General features: G+C 55.6%; 1 protein-coding gene across 1 annotated transcript; it reads right to left on the reverse strand.

The window, feature by feature from the left end:
• Positions 1-468: 468 nt before the first annotated feature.
• On the reverse strand, positions 469-1,753 carry LOC102811013 (homeobox protein MSX-3-like). The gene is made up of 2 exons (XM_006867455.1): positions 1,546-1,753; positions 469-881 (listed from the first exon to the last, which is right to left on the reverse strand). The coding sequence occupies exons 1-2, from the start codon at positions 1,751-1,753 to the stop codon at positions 469-471; spliced, it is 621 nt and encodes a 206-aa protein (XP_006867517.1).
• Between the last annotated feature and the right edge of the window lie 11,612 nt (positions 1,754-13,365).

Below are 13,365 nucleotides of genomic sequence, written 5' to 3' on the forward strand. Positions count from 1 at the left end.
CTACATTAATTACTTCTGTACCTCAAAACAACCTAGTAAATTCCCTTCACACCTGTAAGGTCAAAACAGGAAGTCGGTCCGCGGGGCACACCTTAAAATACTTTATTGGCTGCGTTGTATAAGATAGGAAGCGTTATTGGGTCCCTCAGGGGACACGGTACAGAACTATGTACACAGCTTTTCAGTAAACCGATAGTAACAGGATTTAGAAAATCGTTAAAAAATATCTGTAAGATACAAATAAGCTTCAGGAATCAACTATAATATAGTATTAACAACAGAAATAATAAAATGCCTCGAGGTTCCACTGGGCAGCTCCGCTCGCCCGCAGGACAGTCGCGCAGATCTCTCAGACTGCAAAGCCGGGTGTCTCCCGGGCCGGGCCAACATCCCGCTGCCCTGCGCCACGGCCCCGGGGGACTCCGAGGCCTACGGCCCGGCCGCGGAGCACGCGCTGGTCCAGGCGCCCTAGGACAGGTAGTACATGCCGTAGGTGGTGACCGGTGCGGCGAAGAGCCCGGGCAACGGTGGCAGAGCGCCCGCCGCGCCGCCGTACGTGGCCGGGGAACCCTGTAGGTGGGCGCCCAGGGTGAAGGGCAGGGCGAACGTGGACGGCAGCGGCTTGGCAGCCAGCTTCAACTTCTCCAGTTCGGCCTCCTGCAGTCGCTTGGCCTTGGCGCGGCGGTTCTGGAACCAAATCTTGACCTGTGTCTCGGTGAGGCGCAGGCTGCTGGAGAACTCGGCTCGCTCAGTGATGGACAGGTACTGCTTGTGGCGGAATTTGCGCTCCAGCGCCAACAGCTGCGCGGTGGTGAAAGGCGTTCGTGGTTTGCGGTTGTTCTTGTGTTTCCGGAGGGTGCAGGGTGGAGGGCTTCGTGAGCCTGAGAGCAAAGACACAGAAGGACATTTAGACCCGGCAGCGTGCGCCCTTGTCCCGGGTACCTCGTGTCCCTTGGAAGTGCCGGTTCAGCTGCGAGGCCCGGCTCGGTGGCCTCCGGAGGCCAGGAGACCTCACAAGCCACTGGGGTAGGAGAAGCAACCACTTGGGGGATGTATGGGGGACGGCGTGGGCCACTCAGGACACGGAGTTCTCGCCTCAAACGAAACGTGAGGTGTGAGAAGATGGAACTCTGGCCACTTGGGAGAAAGAAGTCCAAGGTGGAGGGCGCGCTGGGCCACTAGGAACTGAACTCCCTCGCTGTGCCAGGAGGCTGAACAAAGAGGGAAGGTCTTGGAGACCAGGAAGTAACATCACAAGGACTGGTGGGGGCAATGGGCTCCCCAGGCAGGAACGGACCCGATTCAAGTAACCTGGAGGATCTGAGCTGCGTACCCGCCTGCAAACTGTTTGCGCGCGGACAGCGGGAGCAGGAGCCTGTCCTGTGCGCGCCCGAGGGCTCAAGGACTTCTTCCTACGCTCGCAGGCCGGGCGCGTTAATGACTACGTTAGTTACTTTACAGAGTTAGAAAATCGTTCCCGCTCCGGTCCCCCAGCCCGGACCGACGGCTCCTCTCGTGTCCGGGACCGCGCAGCTGGGAACTTACGTGACGGGGACGCGCGGGCGGCCGGTGGGAACCAGGCCCCCGGCGGCCTCTCCTCATCTGGCCCCGCGGACTCTGCGGGCTCCGGGCCCGGCCCACGCTCCGCCTCCAGCAGCGACTCGACACTGAAGGGCAGCGCGCCGGGCCCCGCGCCGCCCCCACCGCGCGCCCTGAGCCCAGCGGGGTTCATGCCGAGCGACGCCGGGGCCATGCGCGGGCGGGAGGCGCGGGCCAGGCGGGCGCGCGGGGCTGGGCAGCGCCCGGTGCGACTCCTAGGGCTCGGTGGCCGCCCGCGCCCTCCACGCCCTATAAAAAGCGGCGCCGCTTTCATGAGCCGCAATCCAATCGCCACGGCCGTGACGCTTAAGCCCTGGTGCCCATTGGCCGCAGGGCGGGTGGGGCGGGGCGGCGCGGGGTGGCCGCTGCGTGGGACAGTCCGCTGGTCGAAGTTCCAGCCCCCAACGCGCTGGCTGTCTTGCCCCGTGGGTTCGTGTTCCAGTCCTCCGGCCCCGGTTGATGCAGCCTCCCAGCCCAGAGAAAGCTGCGGCTCTGACCGCTGGCCTGGCTTGATCGGTCCGCGGTTGGAGATACTAGTCTTCGGCTGCGCACCGATTCAGCGACGCCTAGAACTCCGCTGCATCAAGGTTTGGCCCCAGGGAGCGGCCCCATCGCCTACCCGTAGCGTCCCCTGCCTTCCCATCCCCCCACCGCCACTGTAACCCGCGACTTCTCGGCCCGTTGCTCCCCAACCCGAGTCTGGAACCTCTGGCGGCATCCTGTTTTGTCCCGAACCTCGCTTCCAAACCCCTGAAGCCGGTCCGCGGTGCACTGGTCCCTCAAGTCTCAGCGCGTCTTCCCGGGTGGAGGCCGCTCCTGCGTTGCCCACCAAGCGTCCAGAAGGCACGTGTCACGGGGCCTGGGCATGGACGAGGGTCCACCTCTTGACGGTTCACCGTTAGCCTTTAGAGCGTCGCCCTTACCTGTCTGTCAGCACCTCTGAGAAGAGGATTGAAGGTGTCTGGGCCCCTCCCTGGGGGTTCTGGCAGGAACCCAGGCGGGAAACAGATTCTTCTTCATGCTTGGCCTGTGCTCCCGCTAATCTTCCCCGAGCTTGGACGAATCCTTTAAAGACCTTTTCGGCCATAGCACAGAGGTTCTAGTTTTCTACAGCTCAGCGTCCCTCTCTCTCCAAAGAAAGAGAGAACCTGGGTTTCACCAATAAAAAATCGAATTAGTTTGTGGATAATGACTATGTTCATTAATATCCTACATCAGTAAGTAGTTTAAGTCCTCTTCACTTTCAGCAAGCAAAGTTATATTATCTGCATATCACACAGGTTATTAATGAGTCTTCCTCCAATCCTGATGCCACGTTTTTCTTCATAGAACCCAGTTTCTTGGATTATTTGCTCAGCATACAGATTGAATAAGTATGGTGAAAGAATACAACCCTGTCACACACTTTTCTTAATTTTAAACCATTCAGTGTTCCCATGTTCTGTTCGAACAACTGCCTCTGGATCCATGTACAGATTCTTCATGAGCACAATTAAGTGTTCTGGAATACTCATACTTCACAACGTTGTCCATAGCTTGTCATGATCCACACAATTGAAAGCCTTTGCATAGTCAATAAAGCATAGGTAAACATCCTTCTGATAATCTCTGCTTTCAGCCAAGATCCATCGGACATCAGCAATGCTATCCCTTGTTTCACGGCCTCTTCTGAATCCAGCTTGAACCTCTGGAAGTTCTCTGTCAATGTATGCTTGCAGCCATTTCTGTATTACCTTTAGTAACACTTTACTTGCATGGGATATCAAAGAGATTGTCCAATGATTTCTGCATTCCATTGGGTCACCTCTCTTTGGAATGGGCACAAAGACAGATCTCTTCCAATCAGCACAGCCTTCGGTATGGATTACATACATCTCAATGTCAAGAAAACAAAAATCCTCACCACTGGACCAATAAACAACATTCTTATGAACGGAGAAAAGATTGAAGTTGTCAAGGACTTCATTCTTCTTGGATCAAGTATCAACACTCATGGAAGCAGCAGTCAAGAAATCAAACAACGTATTGCATTAGGCAAATCTATTGCACAAGACCTTTTTAACGTGTTGAAGGGCAAAGATGTCAGCTTGAGGACTAAGGTGAGCCTGACCCAAGCCATGGTATTTTTAATAACCTCATGCATGTGAAAGTTGGACAGTAAATAAGGAAGACCGTAGAAGAATTGACGCATTTCAGTTACGGTGTTGGAGGAGAATATTGAAAGTGCCATGGGCTACCAAAAGAACAAACAGATCTGTGTTGGAAGAAGTGCAGCCAGAGTGCTCCTTGGAGGATGGCCAAACTTCGTCTCTCATACTTGGGACATATTGTCAGGAGGGACCCACTCTCTGGAGAAGGCTATCATGTTTGGTAAGATGGAGGGTCGGAGAAAAAGAGGAAGATCCCCAATGAGATGGATTGGCCAAGTGGCAGCATCAATGGACTCAAGCATGGCAACTGTAGTGAGGTTGGCTCAGGATCAGGCAATGTTTCATTCTGCTGTGCGTAGGGTCGCTATGAGTCAGTACCAACTCAATGACACCTGACAACAACAACAACAACAATATCCTATAAGGCAGAAACAACTATCTAAGTCTATCTGTATTTTATATTTGGAAAAGCAGATGTTGCCTTAATGAAACCCACTTTTTGTAGACACTTTCTCTGGCCCAGCTAAACCAGAGAAATTCACTAAGAAACTTTTTTCTGTGTACAGATTTAGATGGCCACTGAGAGGGGCCGGTGTTCCAGTCACAGGTTAGCTCCTTGTTCTAAGACGGAGCCCCCTTTCTAATGTAAGAAAGATGTTCTGAAGTTCATTACATCAATAAAGCAGTGTCCTTGAAGGCCTCTCTCGGTAGTTTATCTTCTCCCGGGGCCCTCTCAGGAGGGTTTTAAGAAGAATTTTAATGAGGATGACAGCTGTGCCCCAGACCTGCGACCTGCTTCTCACTTCTCTAGGATGCTCTGGATTCCAGCAGTCCGAGAGAGGCGCCCTGGGAGGGGGGCAGTGATGGTAAAGTGGGAGCCCAGAGCCACCGGCGGGCTCTGCGAGAATTTGTTCCTACTGACCCCACTTCAAATCGTCTATCCACTGGCTCTCATCTGGCCAGGGCAGAACTCTGCATCAGCATCCCTCAAACTGCATGGGTACCAGCAAGAGCCTGTCCCTCCCTGGTAACCTTCAAGGGCTGCAGCCAGGAGGCCGAGGAGGGAAGGTGAACGCAGCAAAGACAGATAGAGGGGAGCTGGGGGGAGGGGCGGGTTTGGGGTGGATAAAAAGGCCCCAGGTCACAACACAGTTAAAGATCAGCACAGTGGGGTCCCCCGGGCAGTGGAGTTCTCAGCCAGCAGGAGGAGAACAGGATCCCCTTCTGGGCAGTGCCTCTGAGGACAGAAACCACCAGGAGGGAGGAAGGTATCTGGCCAGCCTGGTGGTGGCTGGGCACACAGCTGGTAGCTGGTCCTGCTGGCAGGTCTGAGGCAAGCTCAGTGGCCCCACCTCCCCACCAAACTGTGCCCTGAACTGTGACAAAGCCCTTATGGCTGCTGCCCAAGACCCCCATTCTGCAGATAGCTTTACCAGTTGGAGAGATTCTGTCTCCCATGGTGACCGGGGCTTTGCTCGGTGCTTGTCCCCGTCTCCAAGAAGCCCAGGACCCCACACGGGCTGTGAGAGGGACCGAGAGAGCCAAGCGAAGGCACCCACAGGTCTGGGAGACTCCTTGGTGTGCTGCCTTTGTTGTTGTTGTTGTTGTTGTTAGCCATCTAGTTGCTTCGGACTCTGTAGGGTTTTCTAGGCTGTATGTAGTCTTTATGGGAAGGAGATTTGGTAGCATAGTGGATTACAAGCTGGGCTGCTAACTGTAAAGTCAGTGGTTCGAATCTGCCAGTTGCTCCGCAGGAGAAAGGCGATTTCTGCTTCTATGAAGTTTTACAGCCTCGGAAGCCCTAAACAGGGTTGTTAGGTGTTGAAACTGACTCGGTGGCACACCACCACCACCAGTCTATGGGAGCTCATCTCCAGGTTTTGTTCCTGAGGAACCGGTGGGTTGGTTTGAACTGCCAACCTTTAGTTAGCAGCTGAAAGCTTAACTTCGCACCACTAGCGTTCCTTTTGGTGCCAACTTTCCAGAGAGAACCAGGGTGGGCACTGGAGCCCCTGTGGGCATTTTCAGTCTTCTCAGGAATGTTTTTGTTATGCAGAACATACAAGTATAGGGCTACATTTGGGATTTGTTGTGTGCTGAGGAGTTGGTTCTGACCCACAGCAACCCTGTATAGGGTTTCTGAGAGTGGCTGGTGAGTTGGTACACCCGACCTTGCAGTTAGCCGTTAGTGTTTATCCGATAGTAAGAAATGCTTTCTCTTCAGTCTGGACCCTTGGACCCAGCCAAGGCTTTGTTGCTGTGTGATCCAGGTCGCATTCAGTCAGTACTATGGTGCCCTCAGGGAGAGGTGACATGATGCCCTTAGGGAACATGCCCCTTTTGAGTAGTAGTCACTGTGTCCAGGTGCTGCTGGGGAAAGTCCATGCAGATCTGGCTGCCACTGAGCATCAGCAGTCAGTGGCTTGCTTCCTCCGGAATCTGGACGTGTTTTGGGTCTCGTGTGGGCAGCTGACTCGCAGGGACTTTCTTTTCTCAGGGCCTCTTTCAAAGGCCTCATTCCCAGACCGATTCTCCTCCAGGGAAAGCCCGTAGTGTGTTTCCTCCCATGACACAACCACCCCTGCATCCCGGAAACCTTCCTTCCACAGGTGTTTGCATTGGAGCCTTTGCATTTTCCTGCTCAGCTTGTTGGGAAATGGCTTCGAACGCAGAACAGCACTCGTCCATGGTGCTCACCGAGCTGGGCTGTGATGAGAGGCACCTGGGGTCAGCGGACAAGGAGCTGCTCACTGGGTCTGGAAGCGCCAATGAAGCTGGGCTTGGAGAGAAGGGGTGCGGGCAGCCAGTGGAGCCTCATGGGCTCTCCTCCTTCTCTCTGCCAACTCACCCCCACCCACCATGGTGAAAACCTGTGCTGAGCTTCAGGAAGGGAGGGAATCAGAGGAGAAAATTGTTGTCTTGGAGCCACACACACTAACATTTATCAGGAACCTTTGTTGTTGTGGGCAAGCAGAATGGTCCCGTAGGGCTTCTCAGGCGGGATTTTTACAGAGCAGATGGCCAGGACTTTCTACTGCAGCGCTGCTGGCTGGGTAGACTCCAACTGCTGACCTTTTTGGTTTGCGGCCAAGTGCTTAACCATTGAGCTACCAGAGCTTATTCAGTATTTCACAGCCCCCCAGAATGCACAGGTCCTAATCCCCAAACTCCCCCATCTCCCAGGTTGCAGGTGGAGTTAAGGCTGCTAGTCAGCTGACTTATTATAGCGATTGCCTGGGTCATGGGGCATGTGAGGAGGGAGGTGGAAGAGAGACACTGGGGACAGGCTGTACTGGAGGCTTCCAAGATGGGGCAGGGTCCTTGAGCCAAGGAGAAAGGTGGCCTGTCTCTAGAAGCTGCAAATACAAGGACCCCCAGAGCTGCACCCCCCTACACTCACCTGCCAGAGGAAGCCGCCAAGACCTTGATTTTGGGCGTCTGACTTCCACCAGAATGTGGAGTAATGAGTGGTACTGTTTTAAGTCACCAGGTTTGGGGTCTTTTGTGCCAACAGCCTCAGGAAAGTAAGACACTGTCAGAGCCCCCTGGCTCTCACCCCCTCTGTGGGCGAGGGCACGAGACTTAGAGGGATCTCCCCAGGGCTGGAACAGATCTTCTGAGCCGAAAGAGCAAGCTCTTTTCTTCACATTCTGTCTGACGCTGCCTGAGGGTGGAGGGTGTGGGTCTGCGGCTGTAGGCGATACCCTTTCCTGTCTCCCCTTGGACCTGTACAGGACCCTCTGGTGAACCACAGGTCAGCAGCAGACACCAAGGCCCTGTGTCAACGTGGGGGCCTCAGCCCTGCCCCGGTCCTGAGCTGCCCCGTTTCCCGGAGGTGGAATGTGATGGGCTTTCTTCCCAAACAACCCAGGGTGCTGGCCCCAAACAACCCAGGTGCTGGCCCCAAACAACCCAGGGTGCTGACCCATTGATCACAGTATTGACAAGGTGAAGTGCACTGACCATTGGCCCTGTGAGAACGGGATGGGTGCTACCACCCCGAGGACACCATCCACTGAGGCCTAAATGCCCAGACCCAGGCCTCAATAGGGAGTAGGAGGCAGAGGTCAGGCACAGCTGGCCCCTGAGGTCAGGCACAGCTGGCCCCCAAGCCTGAGGAGCTTCCTCTTTTCTCCCAGGGTGGGGCCACAGAAACTGAGATCTGAGCTCAGTTCTACCAGCCTCATAAGGACCCCCTCTGTGCCCCTTTTCTCTCCTCTCTGCCTCCTTGGTCACTCTGTCTCTCTTCCCTCTAACTCCAGTCTTCTCTCCTGCTTTCTCCCAGGCAGACCTGGACCCGCCCTCACCAGGTGCAGACAGGCAGCGTTGGTGTGTGGTGGGGTGACCAGGCGACTGGAGGGAGCCAAGTGTGGCTTCTCTCCCAGGAGGGGTCTTTGTGGGGTTCAGACTGGTTAGGAGGTCTGGACTGAGCTGTGGGGAGTGACCGGACACTCCTTGGGACCTGGACACCCTCTGTGGGGCACACACTTCTGGGAATGGAGGTCTTGTTCTCTGTCATCTCCAGAAACTTGGGGTCCCAGCCCTTGAGGGGGTGAGAGGTGTTAACATAAATTCTTACCAGTGTTTCTAATTTGTCCAGGAACCAGATTCCTGGGTCAACCCTGGCCTTCCTGAGCCGGAATCCTCAGGTGTGGGAGGATACTTGGGACGAGGCTAAGCTGTTCTTGCCTGGTGTCCCGGTGGACTCTGCAGCCTTCTGCCTCCGTCCACTGGGCAGTGGCCTGTGGCTAGAGAGCTCATGCGGTGGTCACTACTGGCCAGGCCAGGACGAAGTAAGGAAAATGGCTGATCTGGGATCTCTTCAGAGGAGATTCATTGACATGTGTCTCCTCAAGATATGCATCAACTTGGCTGGGCCCTGATTACCAGCAATGTGACGATTCCCGTGATAAACCAGTAAGAGGATTAAGTAAGAGTGGAATGGAGCACCCTTAATCACATCACAGCCCTAATCCGATGTACAGGGAGTTTCCCTGGGGTGTAGCCTACAGCATCCTTTACTTAACAAGAAATAAAAGGAGAGAAAAGTAAGCAGAGATCAGAGGTGCCTACTACCCCCAAGAAAGAAAACCCAGGAGTGGATGTGTCCTTTGGACCTGGGGTCCGTGCACCGGGAACCTCCTAGATCCAGAGGAAGACTGATGCCAACACACACAGAGATCTCCAAGGAATGCTGGAAGGGGACAAGGACCTTTCCCCAGAGCTGACACAGAGAACAACTTACTTCCCCTCGAGCAGCTTGAATTTGGACTCACCTCCTGAACTATGAGAGAATTCATTTCTGTTTGTTAAAACCACCCACGTGTGATATTACCGTTACATCCACACGAGAACTAAATCATCCTGAGGGGCTTCGGGACTCTGGAGATGTAGGATCTCCTAGTTGCACTAAACTCATTTCCCTTGATGTGGCGCATGGATCCCGGAGCCTGTCTGTGGGGTTGCGCTGCCTGGTGAAAAGGCATGACCCTGTGCAGACTTTATCCCGTCTGTTCACTGATGACCCTGAGGGTCCACCTGACATGCTGGCGGTTTGACCTCCCCTCCGGCTCCTCTTCATATCCCTGAGGGAGCATGAGCCTGACCCCAACCCGACATGAGCCTGACCCCAACCCGGGTCTGGAAGGAGGAGGGTGAGTGAAGTCCAGGCCATTGTTGTGGGGCCCAGCTAACCTGGTCTTCAGAACTGGGCCCTCCAATTGAGTCAGAAGTTCATCCCTGCCCCCAAGCCCTGTGCTGAACTGGGTCCCAGAGAGGTGGCCATTGGGCACGGGGGACCCCAGGCTCTGAGTTCTGGGCCCAGAGAAGGGTTAGGTGTAGAAAGGGGGCCACCTGGCTTTGCTGTGCTGGATTGTGGGCAACTTGGGGAGGTCCAAGAAGGTCCTTTATGTCTACAGTACATTATTCTGGGGTTCCTGGATTGTAAACATTTGTTTTATTGTGAGAATCAACAACTTTTCTTTGTTAATGTTTTGAAAAATGGGGGGAAAAACCTACTCAGCAGATGATGAGAAGGAGGACAAGGTGATTAGGGAACACCTGGGAGTCAAGACCTACAGTTTTTGCTCTTCTCGCTCTTCTTGATCCAAGAGGACCCTGGCCAGTCAGCTTTGGCTCCAGCCGGGAAACTGGCTTTGGTGGTATAAGTGTCAGCCTGGTACCTCAGGAGAAGACCTCCTACCTGATGAATTGGAGCCCCAGTGGCCCTAGCTCTGTGGTCCTTCGGTCCTCAATAAGCCTGTGTGTCCACCTGTCTTACCATCTCCCAGACTCCAGGTCACCTCAGCTGTCTGCTCCTGCTGACCAGTCCACCTACCCCCGTCCTCCTCCCCCACCTCAGTGGTGGTCTCTGGTCTCCATGTAGTTTAAGCCCAAACAGAAGTCATTTTTTTTGAGGTGTTTAAAAAATTAAAAATCAGCAGTGACCAGAAACTTTAGTGAAAGCAGGATGTAGTCTGAGGTCAGTCTGGGACCATGGCTATGCTGCAAGGGTGATCCAGGGCAGGGATGGCCGTGTGCTGGGGGTGGGCAGGGAGAGCTGCTTCCAGGCACCTCAGGCATCACAGCGCCGCCCCGTCCGTGGTACCCTCTTCTTTCATGAGCAGTCCCCCTGAGGAGGGCCCCAGCTGGGTGCAGACTCTGCTATGGTCCCACAAGAGAAGGGAGCCTACATGCTGTGAGCCTCACATGTTTGGATTTACTGCAGCCACCCCAGAGAGTGTGGGAAACAGCAGCGCAGAGGAGCCTGGTCCTTCAGGCCCCTGTGGACACCAGCGCTGGGTGAGGGGAGGCATGTCAGCCAGCCTCCCTAGGGCTGGATCCATCTCTGCCCACTCCCATGTTGGAGGTGTGGGGGTGACCAGGAAGGTTTGGGACTGTCCTGGTCCACCTTGGGCCACAGTAGTCTATCTGTGTCCCTGTAGAGGGGAGGACCTTGGAGAAAATGCCTGTATGTATGGCAGGGAGTGGGGCAACCCGTTCACAGGTGCCTGCAGTGACACCTCACTCCTCTGCGTTGTAGGACAGGTCAGGGTCTCCCTGGGAAGCTGGCTAGCCGCGGGCGGAGTCACAGCTTGCTCCTCCCATGGGCAGCTTCCCTGAAATCCTCCCTACACACACACACACACACACACACACACACACACACACACACACCCTGCGCTGTAAGCCAGGCCCGAAGCCCAGCACCTGGGCGCCTCCTCTTTACTGAGAAGTTTGCACCCAGCGTCGGCCCAAGAAGAGATGCAGCCTCGTGGAAGCACTTCCAGTCCCCCTCCCCCCAGTGCCGGCGTGCCTGCGGCCCCTTTAATCAGGCCGGCGGCTTCGGCGCGGTCCTGCGCGGGGCAGGGTTCTCCCAGGGAGCCGACAATGCGGGCCGTGTTCAAAGGGCCGAGTAAACAAGCGGTGTGCGCTGAGGACAATGCGTCCGTCTCCAGGCGGGAAGGACCTGGGGAATCCGCGCTGACGCGGGACCGGCTGCTTTGTGCGCGGGGTAATGAGCTGGAAAATGCAATTGCACTTCTCGGCTGTGAAAATCGCTTCTCGGCCGTAGCGGCGGTGGCACTTGGCTGCCCGGAGACCCGGGAATCCATGTCCTTTGTCCCCAGGGCCTGGCACATCCTCGGCAAGCCCGCGGCCAGAGGAGGCCTTTCTAAGGAAGACCACGGCTGCTCCCAGCGTTTGGCAGGGCTCTGGACGCCACCAGGAAAGTCGAAAAAGAAGCAAAGGGAGCAATTGCTGCCTCCTCCAGGCATCCCCATTTTGGACTAGCCTCAAGTGGCAGAGGCCAGTGTCCCCAGAGGACGCAGCGATGCTCTGCGTTGGGGCTGACCTGCTTGGTTCTGTCTGGTTCGCCTGGTGGCCTGCTGCCTGCTATGGACACAGTGGGGAGGCGCAGACAGGCCTGACGTGCCACTTCCCAGGGACAGCAGACCAGTCTTCACTCACACTCTTGCCGCTCTTTGGTGGGGAAGAAAGGAGCAATGCGACACTCCCACCATTGCTAGTAACTTCAAGTTTCAAACATGGAATTTCAAAAACAACTGCATCCTTAACTTCAGCCCTGCCCTGCCCAGTCCAGTCCTGCCGTACCCCGCCCACCCCACCACCCTACCCCACCCACCCCACCCCTCCAGCCCCACCACCCTCCTCGGCCCTCACCTTCTGTCATCTGACCATGTCTCACCCAGTCCAGCCCTGCCCTACCCCACCTTGCCTTACCTGGCCATGGAGGTCCACACCCACCCTGCCCAGTCTTGTCCTGCCCTTCTTGAGTTGAGAGCTGACCCAGGGCCTGGATGAGGTCCAGGACCAGGGGTGTGAGCTGGGATGTGTCCATGCTGTTTACAGATAGTGCTCTGAGGCCCAAGGAGGGCCATGGGAGGGGAAACAGCCTCTGGTTCCGATTCTAGCTTTGTGGGAGGCTGGACAACCTGTTGGTGTCTTTACTTCCCTGGTCTCAGTTTCCCCAAGAATTTTCTAGCTTTCTGAGCTGAAAACATACCTGGTAGCTTCCAGCCAGGACACAGCAGGCCAAACTGTGTCCCGGTGACCCTCCCCACATGGTGTTTGCTTCGATGCCGGGATCACCTTCTGTTTCCGCTTTGAAGAGAGCCCCTCTGCCCACTAGGAAGCATGCGCCTCATAAAGGTGCCAGTCTTCCTCCTGCCAGCCCAGCAACAGGCCAGGCTGGGGCCCGCATGCCTCTGAGCTGCTTGTAATCCGGCCTAATCCTCTCGGCTTCCTGTATGTAGCCTGTTCACGGGCCATCCTCCATGCAGGCCCCGACCACACACAGCACACACAGGCAGCTCAGAGCCTGTCACATGGCAGGCGTGGGGGAACAGTCCCAAGCTCCAGGCACCTGCGGGGGTCTGGACAACCCCAGTCCAGGGACACCAGTCTCCAGGGCATTTGCAGGTTGCATCTGCCTCTCTGTGGTCCACTCTCAGCCTGGGCGCAGTCAAATAACAAAGGTAACAACATCCAGGCAAGGCTGCGGTCCAGGACTTAGTCAACCGGGGCCAGGCCTCCTCAGTCATCCTTGGTCAGGTCAGTTATGCCAGATGGGAGCTCTTTGAGGCCTGTGGGCCATTTCTGTCTTTTTCCTCCACACTGAGCCTTAGAAGCACAAGAAAAGGTGTGGCGGCTGTCAGACAAGTAGTCACCTTCCTTCCTTTCTAAAGTGGCCAAGTTGATGTGCCACCAGACAGACCCGGGTCTACCCCAGCCACTGTGCATCCTTGGTGGTGGGGGTACTAGGTGCCATCGGGTCCGTACCCACCCTATGCACAACAGAATGAAACACTGCCCAGTCCGGTGTGCAGATGGTGTAAGCCCATAGCTGTGCCGCCGTGCCAACCTCACAATCGTTGCCATGCCTGAGCCCATCGCTTCTGCCACTGTGCCAGTCCATCTCATTGGGGTCTTCCTCTTTTTCTCTGACCCTCCACTTTACCAAACACGATAACCTTCTCCAGGGACTGCTCCCTCCTGGTAATACGTCCAAAGTATGAGATGAAGTCTGGCCATCCTGGCTTCTAAGGAGCACTCTGGCTGCACTTCTTCCAACACAGATCTGTTGGTTCTTTTGGCA

This window comes from Chrysochloris asiatica, unplaced genomic scaffold (genome assembly GCF_000296735.1).
Source record: "Chrysochloris asiatica unplaced genomic scaffold, ChrAsi1.0 scaffold00105, whole genome shotgun sequence".
Classification (NCBI taxonomy): Eukaryota; Metazoa; Chordata; class Mammalia; order Afrosoricida; family Chrysochloridae; genus Chrysochloris; species Chrysochloris asiatica.